Below are 24566 nucleotides of genomic sequence, written 5' to 3' on the forward strand. Positions count from 1 at the left end.
AGGTGTGCTGTTTGCTGGGTAAAAAGCTGGCTGGATGACTGGGCCCAGGGAGTGATGGGGCATGGAGTTACATCCAGCTGGCAGCTGGTCACCAGTGGTGTTCCCCTGGGATCAGTACTAGGGCCAGTCTTGTTTAATGTCTCTATCAATGCTCTGGGTGAGGGGATTGAGGGCACCCTCAGTCAGTTTGCAGGTGAAACCAGGTTGGGTGCGAGCATTGGTCTGCTGGAGGGCAGCAGGACTCTGCAGAGGGATCTGGGCAGGATGGATTGATGGGCTGAGGCCAGTTGTGTGAAGTTCAACAAGGTCAAGTGCTGATTCCTGCACTTGGGCCACAAAAACCCCACACAGCACTCTAGGCTTGGGGCAGAAGGGCTAGAAAGCTGCCCAGTGGAAAAGGACATCACGGTGTTGGTCAAAAGCTGAACATGAGCCAGCATGTGCCCAGGTGACCAAGAAGCCCAGTGGCATCCTGGCTGTATCAGCAATAGTGTGGCCAGTAGCATCAGGGCAGTGACTGTTCCCCTGTTATGGGCACTGATGATGCCACAGCTCAAATCTGGGTTCAGTTTTGGGCCCCTCACTACACAAAAGACACTGAGGTGCTGGAGTGTGTCCAGAGGAGGGCAACAGAGCTGGGGAAGGGGCTGGAGCACAAGTCTCCTTGGGAGTAGCTGGGGGTGTTTAGCCTGGAGAAAAGGAGGCTCAGGGGGGACCTTATGGCTCTACAACACCTGAAAGGAGATTGTAGCCAGGTGAGGGTTGGGCTCTTCTCCCAGGTAACAAGTAACAGGACAAGAGGAAACAGCCTTATGTTGGACCTGGGAAGGTTTAGATTGGATATGCAGGAAAATTTCTTCCTAATAGAATTCCATAAAATCAAGTTTAACCAAACACAAGCAAGAACTCCATGATTCTTGAGACCTAGGCAGTTGTGTGGGAAATCCACAGAAGTGGACACTGCAGTTTGAAAGACCAGTAATCAACTATTGCATTGACCTACCCTGTCTTCCTATGTCCTTTCACTCTCTGCCCTTTCTAAGCAACTGGTGATCCTTACCTATTACTTTAAACATAAATGATATGAGGAAGCAATCATTATTTTATCCTGTAATCATCCATCATCTACTGCAGTAGGACTTTAGTGATTTATTAAAACTGCCAGGTCATGATAATAATATCAGCAATGGTCGGTGGCAAAATTGGAGCTGAAGTCAGTGATATGAGGAAGGAGAAAATCCACATTAAAACAGTCAGTACAACCTAAAAACAAGAGTGACCTTAGAAAAACAGTAAAAGACAGTGTGGGTAGTCACAGCATTCTGCAGGAAAGGAAGTGGAAAGCAAAGATAATTACATTGAAGAGGAACAAGCTGATATGGTTATTGGGAAACTGAGTTATTTTTTGAAAAAAATCCTGATCAAGGATGACAATTTCTTCAACCGTAATTTAGTTTAAACATCAGAATGTGTAGTAAATGAACATGTGGAATAAGGTTCAACAGGTGTCCAAGCACTTAAACATGGTAAAACTTCCTTGTTCTCACTGGAAGTATTATTTAAAATAAAAAACTAAATAGTAAAATAATCCTTTATCTATCAAATACTGAAACTATTTCAAAAAGAGATGAGGTTTTACTTTGTTTAAAGCAATTTTTGTAGAAACTAATCTGATTCAAAAATAGATATTTAATCTCTCTTTCATCCAGTGATAAAAGATGAACAGAGACCAAGGTCAAACTGTAGTTACCCTATCATACAAAATAATAAAATACTAGAAAAGAGAATATTTTAGCAATATATAGCTAAAACCCAAGATGTAACACTCCTCTGATTTCCCTTCAATGGTTTAACCTAATGCTTGTCTTATTTGCACCACACTGGGAGCAGAGCTGCTTAAGACCCAGCTTTGCTGTGGCATTACAGCTGCTTGCTGATGTCGCAGGAAGAAGATAAAAATAAGTTCCGTATAAAAGCCTGCAAGTGCAAAGAACTGTAAAATGCATTTAAAGACATCAACTGCATATCTCAAAGTTCGAAGAAGAACAATTTGCATTCTGCATTTCTCATGTAAATGTACACTATGAAAAATAATTATAATAGTAATCCGATTCAATGGAAATAAAGTAGTGCAATATTTATAGTCTGTGCCAGAGTTATAATGACTGTGGGGCGAGAAGTGAAGTGTCTCAGCATGTTCCACATGTTTTTAACACTGTTTCTAAAGGCTCTGGAGGCTATTAAATTTAATGAACCCATCTGCTATGAAATAGAGGTCCAAACATAATCAGTTTTCTCAGTGCCATATAATACAGATGGCATTCCATGTTCCACATCCCCAGCAGGAAATTTTATGTTGCTCTTTAAGTGTAGGACTTTTGTTTTTGGTTTTGATGTTTTAAACATCTTTTTGATGTATCATACATACCATTTTACAGTGTAAATACCATATAGAGCAATGCACATGAAAAGTGTTAATTCATTAAGTATTGCTATTTCCTTACAACAGTTTTTCTGTGACTTTGACAACTAGCAATTAGCTCTCTGTAGTAATAGTCTTTGCCTAATGCAATCATTGATAATTGCCCTAATACTGTAAGTTCCAGCATTAGCAGTGGAGGAAAACAAACGTGATTTATCAAAAGAAGCAGTTTCCTTCAAAAAGCAGAAAGATACACATTCTTCCATACATGCACATGCATAGGTGCTCCCTGGGATGAAGCCTTATTTACATGTACTGTGTTTGCATGGAACAATGCACTAATCATTCTTATTTTAAGTATCCATAAACCCACTAGGTCCTTATGGGCTTTATTTTCCTGTTCATGCCTCAGTTTTGATTTCTGGGTCTCGATTTGTGTGCTTTATTGGGACACACTACACCCAGACTCTTGTCTTGGTGTGTGAATGTTGGATCTAAGCACAAATATAAATGGCACAACATTCCCTGCATTGATGAGCACCCTGCTGCTGAGCAGGAGTAAATCAGATGCGCATTTTCTAACACTAAAGAACAACATCCATTGTTGTTTTGAGCTGCATCTGAAAGACAATTGGAGTGCATGAATTCTATTCAGTTTAGAGGTTCATTCGTTGACTATCTCCAGCACTCACTGTGTTTTGACAGTAGACAGAGATCTTACTGAATTTGAAACAGCTCATGTGTTTCATGATAATTCATTTATTCAAGATCCAGCAGTAAAACAAACACATTAGAATTGTTTGGCAGAAAATGAGAGTGCTTATTATGGCAACTGAAAATTTTGGGCCACGGAACTCATAAAAGCCTTAGCTCAAATACTTTCTTTTTTACGAGACTGTCAGTGAAGATTTTCACAGACAGTGCACTAATCATCATCATAATCAGCATAAAGAGACGTTGCACCTACCTATAAATGTGTGCATAACCTGCTTTTACTGTGTGCACAAGTGGCTGCAGTGATCAGCACTGTCAGTGGCTCAAGCACTGTCCCAGACCTACGAGGTCCCAGTGCAGACACTGTCACTCCTGCAGCTCTGAACTGCAGTCGTGCTCCCATGGAAGCTTCAAGGTGAAATGGTCAGAACTGCTCTACTCTTCCAGGGAAATGAATCCAAACTGAAGTGCTGATAGGAAGGCATTCCCTGGGCTACTTTCTACTTATCTCCCATATCAGAACCTTCAAAAGACCACTGAGATCTGTAGGAGACAAAGCAGAGCTTGAAGACCCTTGTTTTATGAACAAGCCTACCTGATGGAAGGCCTGATATTCATGCATGGGATTTTTTCTTCCCTAACCCAATTCTTTCAAATGTCAAAGCAAGAAAAGGAAGTTCCCATGGGAACCTCAGAAGCAGTTGGAGGTGATGACATTCTCTGATAAAGAGTTGTAAATTCTTAGAGATTAAGAGATGCTGGCCACAAAGGGAAGGTTAGAGCACGTAACCAAATCCAAAGTGGGATTGGAGAAAAAAAGAACACAGATTTCTATTTTTGGTTTATTAAAAAAACAGAATTAAAATTACTGTGTGCAAATTTTCTTTGCTGATTAATAACACTTGCTGACTTTCAGCTCCGCAGTGATTACCAATATTTACTTACTTTAGATGTATGTGAACACTCTGAACACACTGATGCAGTTTAATGCCTACCAGTAATACAATCTAGACGTTTCTTTTTTGAAATAGAGGCCCAGGGAACAATTTACCATGATAAAAATGCGAAATATATCCACTTATAATAATAGCACAATTAACCTGTGCCACCAAAAGTATTTGAAGATATCTCTGGGAATAGAAACTAGTGGAAATGGGGTACTATTTTATTTTTGTTACTTCATAAAAGCTCTTCTGTGCATTGAACACGAAGAAAACTGTGTGAGTGGAAGAAGCACTAAACAGCATTTTAATGCCTCACCAGAAAGTCCTGAATAGAAAAATATGCCAGCATAACAGCTTTCAGTCTGGAGGACCTTCTGTTATAATTCTGTCCATTATATATATATATTTGTGTGTGTGTGTGTGTGCATATATATAAAATATATATTACCTCTGTGGAACTGGTTCATAATTCTCCTCTGTCAGAAGAAATATATCCTAGAATTTAAATTTCCATACACAAAATACTTGGATTCTGTTGTGACAACGGAGAGGCACGAGCTTCCTATAGTTCCTGCTGCATTTCTGCAAAGAATCTGGATCAAATTAAAAAGAATGCCTACATAGTACTTGATTTTTTTTTTTAAAGGATGAAGATGAATAAATTTAATTTTTTTATTATATATATAATAATGTAGTTGTAAGACCCATCATAAGCTTTTCAGAAAGAGTTATTAAAGGCTTTACTTTGGTGGAGCTATCTCAATTTGCTGCTGCATAAGGAGAAATAAGGTTCTTGGACAGGTTGCCTTCCTAGGACAGCATCAGTCTCTTGATCAGGAAATACTTCCAAAAAATACCTCCTTCAAAAAAAGAAAGAAATGACGAAAACCTAAGTGTGTATATATATATATATATATATATATATAAATACACATATATACAGCAGCAGCTGTAGAACTGAACTAGAATTGAACTAAAATCCATAATGGAATGTATGTCTGTGATAATGTGGGGATAATGCAAATGAAGAATCAACAGATGGTACTCTTAACACAGAAGAAAATTACAAAGAGCAAAACCGCTCACCGTTCATATTATGACAAATCATGACCTGTAATGACTCAGAACACTGCTGTTTTGAAAGAACTCTTAAATTCTGGAGCACCAGACAGTCATCTCAAAATATTCAGTGAAACAGTAATTTGCTCTTTTTAAGCAAAGAACTCCTCTGATTGGAAGCTGAACAGAGCCAATGTGGTGTTTGTCTGAACCTGCTCACAGCTTGAGACCAGCAGCCTGCGGGAGATGAACTCAATGGTACATTAGATCCAGAGGATATATTCAGGTACACTTATGAGAAACAAATTCTACCAGGAAGATTCAACAAAGGTCCAAGTAGGCCAAATAGGACACACCAATAAACAAACTCTCAATCACAAGCTTTTAAACAGTGGGAACTCAGGGGCCAGACCAGTCTTTTTTTATTTCCTGCAGGGAAAAAAAAGCAATGTTTTGTCACATTCCAAATGTGACCATAAGAATGAGATAAAGGCTTCTGTGGTCTACAGATGATAATCTGCAATACCAAGAGATGACCTCTATCCATTGCTGCACTTTAATATTCTGATGCCCAGCCTGTATTCCTTTTCGTTCCAAAATACTCACTTTTATTGACTCCCTATAGATGCATACATGGCTAAAAGAAGTCGTTGACTACTTTAAAACTGTTTCCTCCCTGAAATACTATGATAGTTCTAGAATTCTTTTCTGCTCACATTTGAAAGCTGTCACTTAGAAATCTCTTTTTTTTTTTAAGCATCCATTAGGTTATTTTATTTTCTGAATCATTACATGCTTGTGGGCCTTAGCAATGTTGAAGGAGTGATATCAGATCCAAATGTGACCCATTTTTGAGCAGAAAAGTTATACTGAGGATGTTCTGTTGCAGCGATGTCCAGACCTCACCGTCTAGGGCCCACGTATCCCATCTGCAACCTTTGGAGCTATTCCCTACAGCACCTCTGGGCTGCACAGCTGAACAGGAACAGGCAGCAAGACAGTTTCTTCTCCTATTAAACTCCACAATTAAGAATATTCTACCTGGCCCCTCACTCTTGACAGCCCAAACACCCTTTCTCACAGAGTTCCACAGATTCAACAAAGCTCACCCACTCGTAGTGTGTATCAGACTGCTGAGTAGAGAAGTACAAATGGAAAAGAGAACAAGTCTAAAGAAAGGTGGGGAATTTGGAATCAGAGGACTCTGAACCAGAAGTTTCAGAGGCTGGCTGGTATATATCATATACTTCAATTCCAACATTTTAGCCTGAAGGTATTGGCAGCACTTAAGCTACTGGACTATTACAGGAGTAGCATTCCCAGCTATTGTGAAGCTGACTTTAGAATTAGCCCAAGATAATAATAAGCCTCTAAAGACTGTTTCCCAAGTGAATGCCTGAACCAAGTACAATCATTCCAGTCCCCCACAGATCTGAATTCAAATTATTTCAGAAATCTGTTGTTTCTCCGACAGCCAGTGACAGTTAAGATTGTATCACTCCTATGTCAAAAGTCCTGGTTTTGAAAGAAAGGAGGCTTTACACAGTGATAATAACCTTTCCAACATGAAATCCTGGGTTTAAGGAAATGTGACGGATTTTCTGATGAAGGGTAAAAGAAATGGAGCTGACTAGTTACCATTTCAGACAGACAGAAAACTCTGGGGAGAGAAAAAAGTCTAGGGACAGGCAAAAGGGAACCAAGGAGTCACCAGAGAGGCCTCATCTCACTTGCTTTACATCAGCTCTCAATCCTGACAGTGCCAAAGGACACACAGCCCTGACACACATTCAGGTTGTTCCATGTCATGTTTTCTGCATATAACATCTTGCCAGAGATTTCCACTTCTATAAAGGTAGTGTTTTTTCTAATGGTATGTGAAGCTCCTCAGGAGTGCCAAAGCCATGCTGAAGAGGCAGCTGTATGAACATTTTGCAGACATCCTCTTACAGGAAAGGTGAACAGACGCAGGAATTAGATTACTTGTTTGAACAGCAAAATTCTTCCAGGAATATTCCTAAATGGTATCAAACACTTAATGAACTAACTTCTGGCTTTCACAGATGACTTTGTCCTGGACAAATACTGGATGAGAACAGTCTGGGGTAACAGGGGAAATGTTTTGTGTCCTAAGATTATTATTGTCCAGCTTCTTTCTGTCTGGATCTTAGTATGGTCCAGCCTAATGTTGCTTGCTCAGAAACAGCACAGCTGGCCAATTAGCTCTGATATTTGGTTATATTCCATGCCTTTAGGGCACAGTGACACTGAGTGCAACTTTGTAAATATAGCCCTGGGAATCTAATCCTGGCTGTTCAGACACCATTGGTGATAAGAACATTTAAACTATCTGGAAATGCACTGATGTTTCTAGCCAGAAAAGATCCAAGCAGCAGCCGCACCAACTGTGAAAATCAACAAGTTATGGGATGGAGAGGATTATTTTAACAGCACTTCCAGTCTGAAAGTACTAGAGATGGCCAGGGCATCTGTCTCTGAAAATAACACTCAGGCAGCTTTAGCTGAGGCAGAAGCAAGCCTGGTTTGGTAAAATGTTCCCTTCATTCATATTTTCAAGTTTTGTATGTGACTACCCTAATTTATCTTGTTCCTTTGCATGTTTGGGTTTGGTTTTTGTTTTTTTTTTTTTTTTTTTTTGTAGGAAGAATGATCAAGGAGGGAGGAAAAAGGTAGTTTGAAACTAAGCAGATCATGGTATTTTATTTTTCAATCTTTTCTTATAGAATCCCACCCATTAGGGTCCTGAATGAAGTTTTCATACACTTAAAATAGACGTGTGCATCTATGTACATGAGTGCACGTGTGTGTGTGTGTGTGTGTGTATATATATATATATATGTATATTTGTGTGTGCACAGTGACATTGATTAGTTTAGTCAAGAGAGTAGGAAAACAAGAGAAGATAAAGAGAAGAACCTGGAAGTATTTTGACTGCATGAAAAGACCTTTTGTTTGGATTTAAGCAGTTCTATTATTCAAGATTGTAACATTTCCATTGTCTTTGATTTTCCGGTTTTCTCAAGATTCCCTCTCCACACTCCCTCTAGTGTTCTTAAGTTCCCTTGCATTTAGTCGCCCCTGCTGGGTTCACTTACTGTTTCACACAACATTAAGCTGTTAATTTTCCTTAGCCTTTCCATAACCTACAGGAGAATCACTGAAAGTTAGACCAACTTTTATGAGTGTTTCTCTCCCTGCAAAGATCGGGGAAATAAATACAGATTAACAGGTGAAAGAAAGAGTAAAGTGTCATATCAAATCTGAGACAGTAATTTGTACTTTGTTGGTGGGTAAAGGGGATGACTTGGTGTTGAGAAAGGAGGAAGATTTTGTTTGAAGCACTTTTAGTGAAGAATTCATAGGCAGAGAGTTGCATTAAGACACCACTTACCTGAGTAGCTTCCTCTAGCATCTACACAAACTCCCTTCAATATGCAAACACTGATTGCCTCAAGTGTTTAAAAAAAAAGAAGTGAATGAGAACAGGATTCTCCTGGTCACCTCCCCATTTAGTGGGATGCCCAGAAAGCACAGTAATAACACATTTTCTGTTCATCTCATGTTTCAATAAAAAAAAGACAACAAAGAGGAGACTGGATTAATACATTATTTTTAAAAATGAAACAGAGATAAGTTAATTCCTTCTAAAGCAATTAATTTTTTGTTTCTCCATTATAACTGCAGTTTAAGTATTTATTTTACATTACCAATAGCCACAACTGAAGACTAGAGAAGGCCTAAACAATTGTGAAAATTAAATAAAAGCTCTATTCCCAGGGTGGTTTTGTATAGATTTAAGACTGAACCATCTAGAATCAACAGAGACTCAAAACAAACAAAACCCACCAAATATCAGAGTGAAATTGGTAAGATTCTCCCACCCTGCCTATCAAGCAAAATTTTAAAACAGAAAGAAACATCTGTGTCATGAGTAATTTGTGATCTTCTATCCATTATATTGAATATTTGGCATCTCCTGTACTAAATGGCAGACATTTGTACAAACTCTTGTTCTAGGGATAATATGCTAAACAAAATATTTTAATGAGAACAAAGGAACTATAACAAGAAAAAGAGAATAGATAAAACTCTAGTTTAGACCAATCCATGAAAATGAACAACCTTTACCTGCAAATCTGATGATTTGCCACACATGCTACAGAAGTATCACAAGAGCTCAGTCACTGCATAATAGAAAATTGTGCTTTAACTCAAAATACTTCACAAGGATGTCAAGTTAAATTGGATATTTATGACAATTATTTTAACATATCACCCATTCAATATACTTTAAAAGGCAGAATCTTCTCAATATTCTTTCCCAAGATATCACAGTTGACCCCTGGAAGTTGACCCACCTTTCTACACTAAAAATGTTGTCAGTCTATGTGTTTATACCCATATATTCATTGACATGTTTTAAAACATATAGAAAAAATGGTTACTCAATATAATCAATATATTTTCAATGCCCATTTTCTATTTATAAAAGAAATGTAGGTTTGGAAGTCATAAAATTTAAAATTATTCTGTAACTTAAGTTTGTTTCAGTATTTTCTATGTAATCACAATATATAAATATCTGCTGAAGTTCAGTAATGTTGAATTATTTGCTTGTAGCATAAAGGTATAAAATCCCAATTCTTACACTGAGTTAGCACGTTCCAGTGACAGAAAGAAGATTCGCAATGAGTGTTTCTACCACAGTATTTTTGCTTTATCATGCAGACTTACAGTGCTGTCAATGTATGCTTCAGTCCACACTACGTCGTGCTCCTGGTCAATGACCTTTGGTCGGCTGAGAACATGGAGATATTCCATAACATTCTCTTGCACATCAGCCAAGGTAGAGATCTGAGTAAAAAACCCTGTGAAAACACACAGTTCCAAGTTATAAACCAGAGAGAACAAATTAAGGAAGTTTTCAAGAAAGAGTATGATGTGGTTTATGTCTGTTCATGTTTTATGCTTATTTCCAAAGAAAAAATGTAAAAGAGGAATGTTTCGTCAGAAGCAGCCTCAAACAGTAATAACTGGTGAAAACAGACATCTGTGAAACCTTTGGCCAGCCCTCAAGGACAGGGTTTCCAACATCACTACGAACCACTGCAGTCTCTACTAAGCTTTTATTTCCAGACCACTTTTTTTGTTTAATGGTTTGGGCTTTTTACTTTTAATGCTGCCTGCTTTAAAATTTAGAACTGGTATTTGTCCACCTATATCTCACCCACTTTGTCCAGTTTCAAGAAAGGTGATGGAGTAGAACCACAGTAACAGAACAGTAGTTGCATGTGCTCTGAAACACTCATCCCTACAGAACGTGATTAAAAAAAAAGGCATCATGTAATTTACAAATATGACAGGTCACAGAAAATATAGACTACCACTAGAATTGTTTGGTTAGGTGATCACAGCCTTTTTAATCCTTTAAAGCATCTCCTCCAACCTGACAGCAGTGAGAGCAGCAGAGGCCTCAGCTATTTGAGCTGTCACCACTCCCTTTGGAGTGCTTAGATGTCAAGTATCTTTATACATCACAAACTTGGCATCTGGAGCCAACATCATGCAAGAGTGATGAAGGACTGACAAATTTCAAGGCTAAAATTTCATCAGGCCTTATTTAAATGCATCACTTGCCTTCATTTACTTTGCATTAATGAGAAAAGACCAACATGAAAGAGGCCTCACTACAATTTTAATCATTTGACAAGATCACAACTTCTGTGGAGCTGGAATATTAAGCTTTATTAAGCTTCAGCAGAAAACATGGCAGCTGCAAAGAACTTTTGAGCTGTATTTTTGTAGATGGGGCCAATTTTGGCAAGACTGTAAGGGTGGTCTGTCCGAATCTAGAACTTTCTGAATCAATACATTGGCTCATAATTCATACACTACAAAATGGATGTTTCTGCACATGTTTCATCTGTGTGTAAATTAAGGCACAGTGAAAGAAGAGACTTTATAGCAGAGATCTATAAAATGAAACAAGTCATAGTAGTAGCCTAATGCATATCTTCAACTTAAAAATAAAAAGCAGAAGTGCTGGGTTGGTTGTGCTTTTTAACCTAATCTGAATGTAGATGTTCTCAAATATTCTTAGTACAGCATTCTTACTCATAATATAGTATTATTATGCTCTTAATATATTCAATATTCTGCTTAAGGAATTTTATTTATTTGATGTTTTATTTTTTTTATTAAGTCCAGTATTTTGTGAGGCTTTTAATTGACTACTACACATACTATTAAGGTTTACCTCCTGCTTCAGAAAAATGCTATTATTTGTCTTGTGGTTCTGAAAGCTTTTTCAGCCACAGAGTAAAAGGACTGACATAAGTTTAATTAGGAAACCTGTACTTGAGGAAGCAGAATTCTATGTTTATGGTTAAAAAACCTCCAAACTATAGTCTACTTTCTTGAATCAGTAGGATACTCATGAGAAAAGCAATGTATATATTACTCTTTCTGAAATGCTGCTTGCTCCAATTTTAGGACCCCAAAGTATGGGTTTCTCTGTCATATGAGTAAAGAGCAGCACTTCAGTCTTTGGTCCTTTTAATTTAGTGAAAATGTCAATACATCGTCAAAATATGTTTATTGGCCAACATTAAGCTATACACATAGAAAACCTCCTAAATTATATATATACACATATATATATAATTTATATAATAATTATATATATACACACTGTGGTTTATAAGGCTTTTAATCAGGGATTCAAAATACTGCAAAACTGTGTGGATCACCCATTTTACAGGTATGACCAACATTTTCCAAAGCAGTTCCGAGTGACTGAATTTTGATATGGCTCTTTTCAGAATTACATTTGAAGCAGAGATCTGTTGGCACTGAATAGCATCCAGTGAACAATAGGATCACACCTGCACTCATATACTTAATATATATGAGCATATTATGTCATATATATAATTTATATATATATAAAGTGATATTATAATGTCTGCAAAGTCAGAGGAGATTAACTACTTGAAAAACTTTGTATTGTATCTAAGGTGATAGAAAAAACTTTTTTAACCAAGCAGTACTTTGTTACCCATACACTTCAGAACCACAATCAGTTAACTCTTTTTATTTTCATACTTCATTCAAAGCAAAACCTTAAAGACTCATTTAAGAAGCTTCTGGATGTCTATGCCTGGAAAATTCTGTAATCACAGCCTATAAATTACCTCTGAGATAACAAATGCATTGCTGTAAAATGAGCATTCTTTCTGACTGTCTCCACAAATGTTTTTATGTCACAATTTCAAGTGAAAAAATTTAGCTAAATTACTCAAAAAAAGAAAAAAAAAAGAAAAAAAAAAGAAAAAAAAGAAAACAGGATCCAATCTGAAACAATTTAGTGTTGTGCCATACAAGTTTGCACATGTTACAAGACACTGGTACTGCCAAATTTTCTTCTTTTCATTCCTTCAGGAGAGACCCCTGTGGACCAGGTACAGTCAACATGAGCAGAGACACCCATCTGAGCAGTTATTTGTAACTGTTCTTCATATGGATAGGTATTACTTTAGGTATTTCTCTTTGCAGCAATTCTGAGAATGTTGCCATATCACAATTGAAAAAGAAGCCTCCAGGCAGCATGTTACAGACAAAAGATTCGTTCCTTGTTGTAGTATTGCAAATCATATTTCTAAGCTGCACAATAGAAAAAAACAGTTTTTAGCCTAATTTCCTAAGACTAAAAGAGACAGTAAGTCTGAATTAATTTTGTGTAAACTTAGTAAAGAAATAAAGGTTTCAAAGACAAGTGAAAATATTTTTCAATCTTCTCCTAATGGGAAAACCCTGCCAAATTTACTATATTATAGCTAGGAACAACATTAGGTAACATGCTTTTAGTTATTTTTTACTTTAAATTTAGGGGGTTTGACTATTCACATATTTCTAGCTATATGTAACTCACAAGAATTACCTTCCTACACTGCTAAGTTTACATCTCTTATCTAGAGGGCAGAGATACCCCATGGAATTAAAACCCTTACTGTTCCTATACCGAGGTTTAACCACCAGATAAAGACTTGCTCTGAAGTCCTTGAGCGCAGCTGCTGGGGCCATGTCAGCAATAGCAGCAATAAACCAAGCTTAAATTTTTGCATTCCCACACCTGCTTCTCAGCTCCCTGGTGTGTGAATTATGCCACCTCAGAGCCCCCTCACAGTCAGCACTACCTTTTTCCCCTCCCCAGCAGGAAAAAACTTGTGAAGGAAATGGGTAAGATTTGGTAATGACAAGCATGAGAGATATATAATAATGTGGTAAAAGACAGACACTTATGCTCTGCATGTGGGCTGTCTTTCCCCATTGCACAGTCCCTGCAATGCTTTCTGGATGGCTTGTTTTTCTCTAAAATGTCCACCATTAGACTGATAACTTTTCAAAATGCCTCCAAACTGATTTTTGCACGGAGTGCAGTATTTTCGTTTCCTGGGCGCTGCGCAAAAGAGATGCAATACTCTTGCAGCTAATGAAATATCAGAATTAAAAAATCCTCTGGGTAGGGACTAAGGAGTGAATTCATTGTTTCAGTGCAGCTGTAAAACTCCCATGGAGGTTTCCCCCTTTCCCCACAGAGGAGGCCTCTGGAGCAGGTGAACAGGCTCGGTAACTGGCTGCCTGCCACCCCAGAGCCCCCAGTGCAGGGGGGGCTGGGGTCATGCTAATAATGGGAATGGATGTGATGGGAGCTTCCTGCACAGAACTCTCCTCTGCTAATACAATAGTCTATCAACTGCTCCAGCTGGGGCACAACCTGCCTCGGGGCTGATCTGTTCTCTGCCTGAGCTGGAGCCACTATCAGCTCTCTGATACACGAAGCATTTTTATCTGCGTTGCTTTCTCAGCCTCTGCTCCTTTGTACTGATGAATCCAGTCCTTTGTTCATTTTATAATATGCCAACCACAGTGATGACCCATAACAAAATGTTTTAAAAAACCGAGCAAGAAAAACAGAAGCTGTCAAATTACTAATGTAACAGTGAATTTTACTGGGGAAAAAAAAAATTAATCCCAGCTGTTTTGTTAGCCAGTAATGCATTAACTCCCATCTTTATCTCTACAGCTTTCTGCTGGAAGTGATGCTGAGGGAAAGGTAGTGCCTGTCACTTCTAAGTTCAGGATGTTACTGCTGACATCTGGCACATGCACACTAGTCATCAGGAAATTTTCACCTTTGTTCACTTCACAATCTTAGTATATCTTGTTTTCCTTAATGTGCACTTGCTTATGATGCAGAAGAGTAAATCACTGCAAACTTCACAAACCACTCTGGAGGGATTTTGGGGATTTTGAATGTTTTAATGTATTTAAAATGGTTTGTTTTGCTTCATTAAGCAAACTCCCTCTAGATATGTCCTACTTATATGGAAAAATGTAACAGAAAAACATATTTGGGGTTTTTCAAGGTTTCACAATCAGAACCTAGAAGCTAAAGAAGTTTTGCAAGGTGGTGTGAATTTCCCCTGTGACCCATTTTGAAGGAAAGGGCTGCTGTCCACAGCCCAGTCAGCTGGAAACCCTGCAAACAGCCTTAATCTATGTTGTGCTTCCAAGAGGAAAATCACTGCAAGGAAAATTGATTTTAGGGTCATTCACCCTCAGTGACAACAACATATTTCGGCCCACCCATGCAAGGAGTAAACTACAGTCCTGCTATTCAGCCAATCTTTAGACCAGCTTGACTACACTCCTCATCTGTTGTGCTGTAATCCCTCATTTCACTGAAATAAAATGGACAAGCTGTAACTGAAAACTCGAAGGAAAAATCTAAATCTGTACTGTCTGGCCATGACATGCTGTTTCCTATTGTGATTTTCAAAGCTAAAAAAAAAAATATTTAATTACTGATTAGGGGTAGAATGTTTTTACATTATAAGCTATCAGAGAGCAGGTATTGTAACTATTAAACTGAGAGGGAAATAAATTTTTAGAAGTAACAGTCATTAAGCTGTTTAGTTGATTCATATGAGTAAGACTCTGACTCAAAGAACCATGGCTCTGAAAAGAACAAAGTAGTCCTGAAGAATGACAAAGGTGACCACTTTTCCCCTCTGGGAATAAGGAAGACGTGGACCAGATGATCTGCTAAGGCAGCTTCCATTGCCTGGTCCTAATTTCTGAGTTGCTGTACTTAGATCTTTATGAATTTGTGGAGCTGGGCTAAAAAGTTAAAAGATTTTGTTGATTAAATTGTCTTCAAAAAAGATGCTTCAAAGGATTCTTATACTATTATTTAAACTAAATTATGGTGTAATATTAGCTGATTAAGACAAGACTTCAAACTGAGTAATTTCCATCAGCTGGACATAACAGTAGTTAGAGAAATAATGACTAAATGGATAGCACCTGATGCAATTCATCATAATGTAATGTGGCACAATGGAAAAAAAGAACTTTTATTTTTTTTTCCAAGAGGAAAGAAAAAGGAAAACCTGAAGATTAATTGGAGTTTGGGGCTGTTTTTTTCCTGAATCATTCTTACTTATACTACTCAATCCTTTTACTGCAGCAAGTCAGCATCTTAAATGTTTTAATGCTCTTTTCCTTAAAGGATATAAACCAGTTTTTTTCAATTACACTGTCAGTTCCTCGAGGGACAGGATGTCTGGTGTTTTACATACCATGCCTAACTCAACAGAACTTGTACCCAATGTTCTTAGAAACCAAACTCACTCTGAGTAATAACAGATAGAAGAGAACAAATGCTTTGAAATTAGTTTGTTCTCTGAACAAAAATTTAAGATCACATAGTTTAAAAGCTTCATAAATATTTTAAAGAAGAAAATTTCAAATTGGGGTTTTTTGCTCTTTAAATTGTATGTTACAAGACAATTAAGTCTTTTCATTTTCTGGGGAAAAGAAAACAACCCATCCTCAGTGAGTAGCTGTCAGCAACACCATATCTGTAGAAGGGTCAGATGTGCAGGAAGGCTCAGCAGTGGGGTTTTGGAAACAAGGCTTCCACAGAGGAAGGTTAACGAACCTTTGTTAGCACAGGCCATCCACTTCAGGTTATCAGCAAATGCAGCTTCTCTTCCAATCAGATAGGTGAAAATGCGGACCTGAAAGTAAAATGCAAAAGATAAATCAATTAATACTGCATTTAAAACATATCCAGTGGAACTTCAGATACAGGTATGTAATTCACAGGATACACCCCTTTTAAGAAAGTATTACTGGTTAAGCAGCACAGTAGGTTAAAAAAAAATATTTCTGCCAGTAATGTCTTCCTGAAAAAAAGGTTGCTTTTTTTCTGTGTAATAGGATGGTTGATCTTTTTGAATGTGTTTAATATCTGACCTTTAACTACAGTTATGGTTAATGTGCAATTAAGAATAAACTAAAACCATTGGAGTACAAAATGGTATATTTCAGACAAACCTATTCTGGACTTATGAATTCAGAAAATTGCTATGATGTTGGGGAAGAGGCACTCAATTAGCAAATACTCCTGTAGATAAAGAATCTGCAACACCAGGCAAGCAAATTCCCCTCAGCTTTTAAGGTTCATATGATGCAATGTCATTGTCAACACAGACACAGGTACCCAGAGGCAGCATTTTAGTATCATTTAATTAATTTTCAAATTTTAAAAAAAACCCTTATCATTTTTCCCATTAGCATTTTTCCTCCTTCACAAATGATATTATTTGTGGAATAAATCAACTTTATACTAAACTCCCATAAGGTTTTTTGTTCCCTACAGAAGTAGTTTTAAAACACTCTGAAACTCTCCCTCTTTACTGCCAGTTGTGACACTATATTCTCTCACTGCCCTTTTACTCATTTTCTTAATGGCCACATCCTGTTTTTAGGCATACATACATTTGTGGTATCATCATGCCTAGAGAGCAGATTCCAGTGACAAAACTTTTCCCAGTCTCTCAAACATAAAATACACACAGAACTGAATCATGATTTATATGGTTTAAAAAGTCTACACAGTGATGGTGTAGTGTTGCAAGTTTGAGTCCAACAGTCTGCATAGTCCCACTCTAAGGCTCTAAAGAACACAACATTAAACAAAAGAATGGTGCTTTAATATTTTGTTGATTGCTATGAAAAGCATTAATAAAGAAATTCTTTATTCTGCAAAGACACATAAAAGTGCACAGTGAGATTTATACTCTCAAAATACAGCATAAATCAATGCCACATTTTATCTTCCTGCAAATGATGCTTGAAAATAGCCTATGATGAGACTGAATACTCTGAGAGATTTATATTTAATGATCTGCTTTAATCTACAAAGAATCAAACTAGACTGTGTTCCTAATAAAAGGAGACCAGCCTTATCTAAACAGATGAGCAGTAAGCATGATAACAGGCACAGGCAGCAAAATAGCCTACAAAAAATAAAATTTCAGCAAACTGGTAACATGGATCATCATGAGGAATGAGCTGTCTCTGTGATATCCATTGTAAGGATTTTAATGATTTTACACTGAATATACTTTCTACATCTAGTTTATTTATTATCTAGCAGTTTTGCTAGAAAATATTTTAATCATGATAAAAATACTGATAATTGTAATTACTTGAAAAAATAAAGAAATCTATCAAACAGAGAGCTAGAAGATGAGTGATCCAAATTTATTAACTGCTGTTTCCTTCCCTGTCCCAAGGCATTGAGTATTTTTCTCTACACACTTTCCATTGTACATGTTATACAAATTATGTTTACTACTGTCAGCATAAAGTAAAAAGTCTTTTATACAGTGAAATATAAGTGACATTATAATTTTAAAATACCCTTTCTATATTTCTCATGAATCAATAGAGTGACTTATTATTTATAGTAGTATTGTAAGAAAATAGCCATGACAGGGTCACAGGAAGGTATTTCAGTTAAAATTAAAGCCACTGATACTTTAAATTTTTCCTTCTACACTGATCCTATAGACACATTAATAGGTGTTTCAAATATTGTTTAATACTTCATTGAAAATTGTGAGAAAAATCCTCAAGATCAGTTCTGATGGAAAAAAATTCTGATTATTTCTCTACTTCCAAAAGTTTCATTTGCTCAGTTCATTGAACCCATCAGCATAAACTTAATTCGCTGTGAGCTTGTAGTGAAAAGCATTAACCATACACTGCACAAGTATGGCAGAATCACAGAATTAACTAGGTTGGAAAAGACCTTTGAGATCACTGAGTCCAACCTATGACCTGACACCACCTTGTCAATCAGACCATGGCACTGAGTGCCACATTCAGTCTTTTCTTAAACACTCAGGGACAGTGACTCCACATCTCCCTGGGCAGCCCATTCTTATAAAACAAAGGCTTGGCATATTATTTTCTGCTTTCAGAGACCACAGCAGTGACTTAGGTAATAAATTATTAGGACTGAAACTTGCATGAATAAGTCTAAACTCTAAATCCCATTTTTCAGAACAGGCTTGGTTCTACACACCTTTTATACTACTTTTGTTCTTCTGCATAGGTATTCTATGTGATAATTCAGGATGTTTAACACCAATAAAAAAGTTACTGTGGCCATATGTTTACTCCAGATACATAAAAATATAACAAACTCAGTATTATAGAACTATTACATTAATTTGGGAAGATAAATTCAGACTACTTCAACTGCTGTCCATGGATGAGACCTGTGCAGTGATGGGCTATGTATGGTGCAAAACAGGACACACAGCATCATAATAACCAGTGAAATTGTCATTGTACATTGATTAGACATTGGGGACCAGATTTAATAACCACCCATATTCTCAGATCCCAGGCAAGATATATGTTGGTAGGTAAAGCTGTTAATAGTGACCACCAAATTTTCTACTTGTTTTATGTGAGGTAACTGAATGGAAAGTGTGTCAAATCAGTCCTGCTCTGCAAAATGATTGCATGAAATGTTTATTTTACTCAAACAACCCACATATAACACTAATATTGTGTAGTCTGCTGATAAATATGTATAGTATTGAGGCATATGATTGAAATCTCTAGAATTAATAATTGATGAGGAAGTATAAGGTGTGTCTGTCTCATTCTGTTTGTATTTGACCTTGAAGAAAATAAAAAAATAGAAATTATGAGCTTTAATAGGTATTTACACCATATAGACACACATTGATACACCTATGTTGGTATCTTATGGTACAGCATAATGTTAGGACTAAAAATTCCTTTGAATCCATATGGAGAGAATGTTTCAGTCAAGGCAGACTGAATAAATTCAAAGTTGTTATGGGCCAATCCCAGAAGATCCAGTAACAACATTTACATAGTCTACATATGCTCTGGCTAACTGAGTATAAGCCAAATGAGAAAAACACCTTTGAATATCCGAGTGCTGTGATTGAATCAAGAGACCACTTCCATCAGAGAAGGAATCTGCATCAGAGGGTGTAAGTACCTCTGGCAAAAAACATATGGCAGAAAGAGATGGGTAATTTTTAAAGCTCTACAAGATACTTGAAAGAGACACCTAAATAAAAATATTTTCTGTGCCTGACATGCAAAGTATTATATCAACTATATTAAGGCTTATCATGAACTGTTAGGTGTGGAGAAAGAAAATATTCTCAGGCAGATGTACTAGTCTTGAATTTTTATATCCTATCTACAAAACTGAAAATTGTAGATGTCAGACTCACTGAACACAAAGGAAAGCTTACTCCAAGAGCAAAAACTTCAATCTTTTCAATTATACTTGCTGTTTCTGCACAGTAGGTGCCACAGACTGCTATTTTTAAGCCAATGCTCACAGAATATGGAGTGAGAGCTCCATAGCAATATCAAAGAAACTGAAAGGACAATGGAACTAGAAACTTAATAGAACTTGTGACTTTCTCACTTCATATTTTTCTGAAGCAAATGTTGAATGGCAAAGAATACCATTTGAGATTGATGTATTTTAATTATCTTTAAAACAGCAGCTGTGGAAACCTCCCATATGTTACCATTATGTTATGCCCCATTCCTGACCTGGAAGGGTCACTTCCTGGAAAGGATGTCATTCAGTTCCTCTTCTTACTAAAAGATTATTGCATAAGCTCCAATGGTTCTGAACTGTGGAATCAAATTGATAATATGCAACCAACTAATTTCAATGGTGCATTTTATGATGGCCAGCTTCTGTGTGCACGACTGTGCAGTCAGGTCACAAGCAGGTGTCGCAAGCTTTGTTGGCAACTATTCCCATCTACACAGCAGAGTTAACCAATATTAAGGCATCAAACCTCCAAGCTCAGTAGCGCAGACAAAACTGGACACAAATCTTACACCGAGTAAAACACCTAAATCAAAAGCAGACATATAACTGCAGGCATTATCAATATTTTTATCTTGCTTTCTCTCTGGTTTTCCAGTCTCTGGTTTTTCAAATTCTTGTTGCCTTACCTAGGCACAGATCATGGTTTGGACTACATAAGGGGTTGCTATCTACTCTTTGTTGCAGCTCCTCAAATTTTGAAAAATAAGAGTATTGTTAGTAAGTTTCTTGCTTTTACAGCCAGAGAATATTCTGAAGTTTGAACCTTTAAACTCCAGACAGAAGGTTTATATAAAATCTCAGAGATGCGTACATTCAACCATTAGTGAGGAAACTTAAGAATGATGACTAAAATGACAGCTATTTCAGTGCTAACCACTTCATCTGAAATATCCACTTAACAGTTTCATCCATTATGTGTGGGCTAATCTGCAGTCCCTGAACTGTCCTCACCTCTGAAACTTCATTAAACTGGCAGCGTAGGAAGAGAATAGGGACCTTCTTCCATCTCTGTTAAGCAAGACAAGTCAATCTGCAAGATTCTACACATTGGAACTGTGAATTCATATCTTCATGCCAAACAGCTGGTAAAATAGTATTTTCAGAAACTTAAAATACTGTGTGGGAGGGGAAATGGGACTTCTGCTTGCAGCTGCAAACTATTTCATGGACACCTTCAGCAAAATAGTCTTTCCTTTCTGGCTCTGCAAGAAATAAAAATAGTCCTGTGGCAAGAGCTACGGGATTTAACTGGGATATAGAGACAAAATTCAAGTTCGCATAGTTATAAGCTGTGGTGGCCCAGGTACACCTCAGCTATTCTCTGCATAGAGGAGCAAATGGTCTAACTGGGAACAATGGATCAACGTGAGACTGAGTGATTGTCTGAACTCCTAAGCAGCCTCACGAAAAATAACTGATCTCTTACAAGGGCTCTCAAGGTGAGAGCCCTCAAGATATCTTTTCCTAGGCATCTCATGCTTCTTGCCCAACATTACACCATGCTGGTCACCACTTCCAGATTAGTCTTCAATATCACTCTTCACATAATCTCATCCTCCTAGTCCCCTCTCTCCAGAATCCTTTTGCACACCCCACCTCAGAAGACACCAGTGGGAAAAGGAGGAATTGATGCTGCAGTTGGTCCCTGTGTTAAGCACATGGCCCAACCCCATATTTGCCTGTGAGGAGCAGTCTGGATGCAGCCATAAAGGATTCTCAGAGTCATACCAGATTCACTCATCACAATCAGTAAGATTCACAATAAAAAAAATCTGAACAGGCCCCAGGCCTTTGCACAAGAAACCTTACCAAATCTGAAAAGGGAAAAATGTTGAACTTGTGAAACGTATCAATGTGAGATGTATTATAGGTTCTAACTTTAACCAATACACACACAGATCAATCCAAAAATAAACACGAATTCCAAGTGTATTTAGTGCATCTGGTTGTTGCAAAGGGCATAACATACAGGGCAATGAACAGGCATGGGAAAAGAGAAATATGAAGTCACTCTGGAAATTTCATCTCTAAATGTCTTCATAGCTTTTTCTACTTTAGTGCATTTTTTATTATAAAGTAATTAAAGAAAGCCCCAAAACAAACAACTTGAGTATCTATTTGCATTGATAAGTTGTCTGGAATTTCCATGAAGATGATGCTCTAAATGAAGGGGTGCAAAGCCTTGTGATGTAATGTAAGACAGCACTACCTCAATATCTTCTGTCCTGTTAGAGACCTTTGCCCTGAGAGGTGCTGAAAGCCTCAACTTACAGTGCACTCAGTGCAAGGAAGCCATGAAATTGAAGACATTACCTCATGAAACTGAATCCTTAAATGTTAAGTTACTCAGTAAAAGGTTCTTCATTGTTAATTTTTCTCCTGTAGTATTCAAAATACCTCTTTTGGGAAAGTTTACATTTATACATTTCCTCGTGTTTTTTCCTTCCTGCAATTGCACACTGTACCCAGACAATTTTATAACAATATTTTGTATTATAGTGATATTGAAACTCCATGTGTTGTACACTAAAAACTGATGGGACAGTTAGCAAAAACCAACCCCAAATAATTAAAACGTCTACTTCACTGGAAAACAAGATGTTGTAAGCAAAAACTGCAACAAAGGAAAAGCTGAGCCCTGCTTCCCCAAACACCCACATCCCCAACAGCTCTTAGCATAGACCTACCTCAGAAAATTTATGGAAAAGAAAAGGAAATGGATGCTGCAGTTAATCCCTTGTGGTCAGGGGACAGCAGCACTGTGTCACACTCACCTCTGAGGAGCATTTGGAAAATTCAAACAAGCCACAGGTTTTACGTCACACATCAAGTGAGGATATTTCTTCTAGCCCTGAAAATGTGCTGACATACTTTGCCGATTTACAAAGAATCATTTCCCACTGTGAAAATTCACCCAATACATAAGAAATATTGCTAGCAGGGAGAGATGGGATTATGCTGTTTTACACTGTGCAAGGACAGAGCAGGTGATGAGAAAGTGTCCAACTCAAGGCTTATTAGCACAGGGCTTATGGTTTCCCTACAAGAGTCTGATGGTTGACATGGCTGTGAAAAAACAAGACAGATTTTTTTACATGGGGCACAAGTTGTAGCTGTTTTACACATCCTGGATTATTGGTCACACAGCACTGAATAAGATCAGTTCCTTCACAGGTGGCACAAACAGCACAGCAGCAGCTTAACAATAAACAATATATAAAGTTGTGGCAGAGAAAATAGGTTGTATGAAATAACCACTTCAGAGATGGTATTTAAAAGCAAAACAAAAAAACCCACAAAAAATGTCTAATAAGCATCCAATACTTTCTAGTTCTCTTTCCTGCTTGGTGTGCAGCACTTGTAAATGATGTCAAATAGGCAACCAATGATGTACTAAGCGTGATACAACAGCATGCAGCTTGAACGTACTACATTCTTCCCAGCAGTTTAACAAGTTAATTCAGCAAAGACAATTTTCACAGATTTTGTGAATATTAAATGTCCCAAAGACTACACTGCAAAAACTCCCAAAAACCTGAGATTATCCCAAACCAACTTGCTGCCTTCAATGTAATTTTTACTTTCAGTACAAGCTATAACAAACTACTTTGAGCCCGATGGGTTGTACTATAAATATTTCAGATATACAGAGAGAGTGTGAATAAAATCTTTATACAGCACCACCGAATATTGTGTAAATACTACACATTATTACTGAAGAACTATTTTAGAAATATTTCCCTGAGTTTTACTTTTTATGTCATTCCACTGGTACCTCCAGCCATGGTACAATGTCTTCAACTACACGGGGTATAGAGGGAGAAGAAAATTTTAACTCACCCTTTTTTTCAAGAATTACCTGACATTAGTTTTCTGTCATAACAATATTAATCTTTCAAAGTAAAATGAAAGAGATTTATTGGAGCTAGGAACAAATTCTATGCTATCATCTGAAAAGCAAAGGAAATCTTTGATTCCATTCCTGATATGCGAGATTCCAAGTCAGTCATTACAAAAGTGTAACAAGCCAAGCCTACACGAACTCCTCAAGCATAATTCAACTATACCTAATATTGACGTTCTTCAAAATCCTGGAGGATTTGCTGAAATGTAGAACATACATTTTCTTCCTTAAATGCAAAATAGCAGCCTAAACAAATTAATTTGTCTGAATGAGGAGAAGGGGAAGGGATTAGAGCAGAAGCCATGACATAACCAACTTTCTTGGATCTAACTGAAGCTCCTGTGAAAAAAGCAGGCTCATACAATTTCTGCTACTACTCTACTCAACTTTCCTGCATATCAACTAATTTTTTTTGCAAGAATCCATGAGAAAAGATCAAAATCAGACTAAATTCTAAGTAACCAAATACTGCCAACGTCTCCACTTCTGCTATTGCACAGTTCCAGGATGTAACATAGAACAATGGTAACTCATTTACAGTGTACTTCACTGTGCATGGTGCAGACACAGATTATAGGATGACATAATGGATAAAGCACTGGCCTTTCACCCTTGGGATTTTGTCCAGCCTGCAGTCCTATCAGATAATGGGTTTGGCAATCTCCACTAGTCTCTTTTGGACACTAATCCCCACTACAGAGTCTCTATAATTCATCACATAATTTAATACACCTGGCAACTTTA

General features: G+C 37.3%; 1 protein-coding gene across 6 annotated transcripts in view; it reads right to left on the minus strand.

Moving 5' to 3' along the window:
* Positions 1-24566, minus strand: part of CACNA2D3 (calcium voltage-gated channel auxiliary subunit alpha2delta 3) — a 394450-nt gene that overhangs the window by 129522 nt on the left and 240362 nt on the right. For all 6 annotated transcript variants that reach the window (XR_007206017.1, XR_007206016.1, XM_048315277.1 and 3 more), the window contains exons 12-13: positions 16166-16244; positions 9895-10028 (exon numbers count right to left, since the gene is read on the minus strand). Coding sequence is in view for 4 of the 6 variants with exons in the window: in XM_048315277.1 (XP_048171234.1) it covers positions 9895-10028; positions 16166-16244 (213 nt within the window). In the remaining 2 variants the exon portion in view is untranslated. The remainder of the gene's footprint in view (positions 1-9894; positions 10029-16165; positions 16245-24566) is intronic.

Source organism: Corvus hawaiiensis, chromosome 11 (genome assembly GCF_020740725.1).
Source record: "Corvus hawaiiensis isolate bCorHaw1 chromosome 11, bCorHaw1.pri.cur, whole genome shotgun sequence".
NCBI lineage: Eukaryota > Metazoa > Chordata > Aves > Passeriformes > Corvidae > Corvus > Corvus hawaiiensis.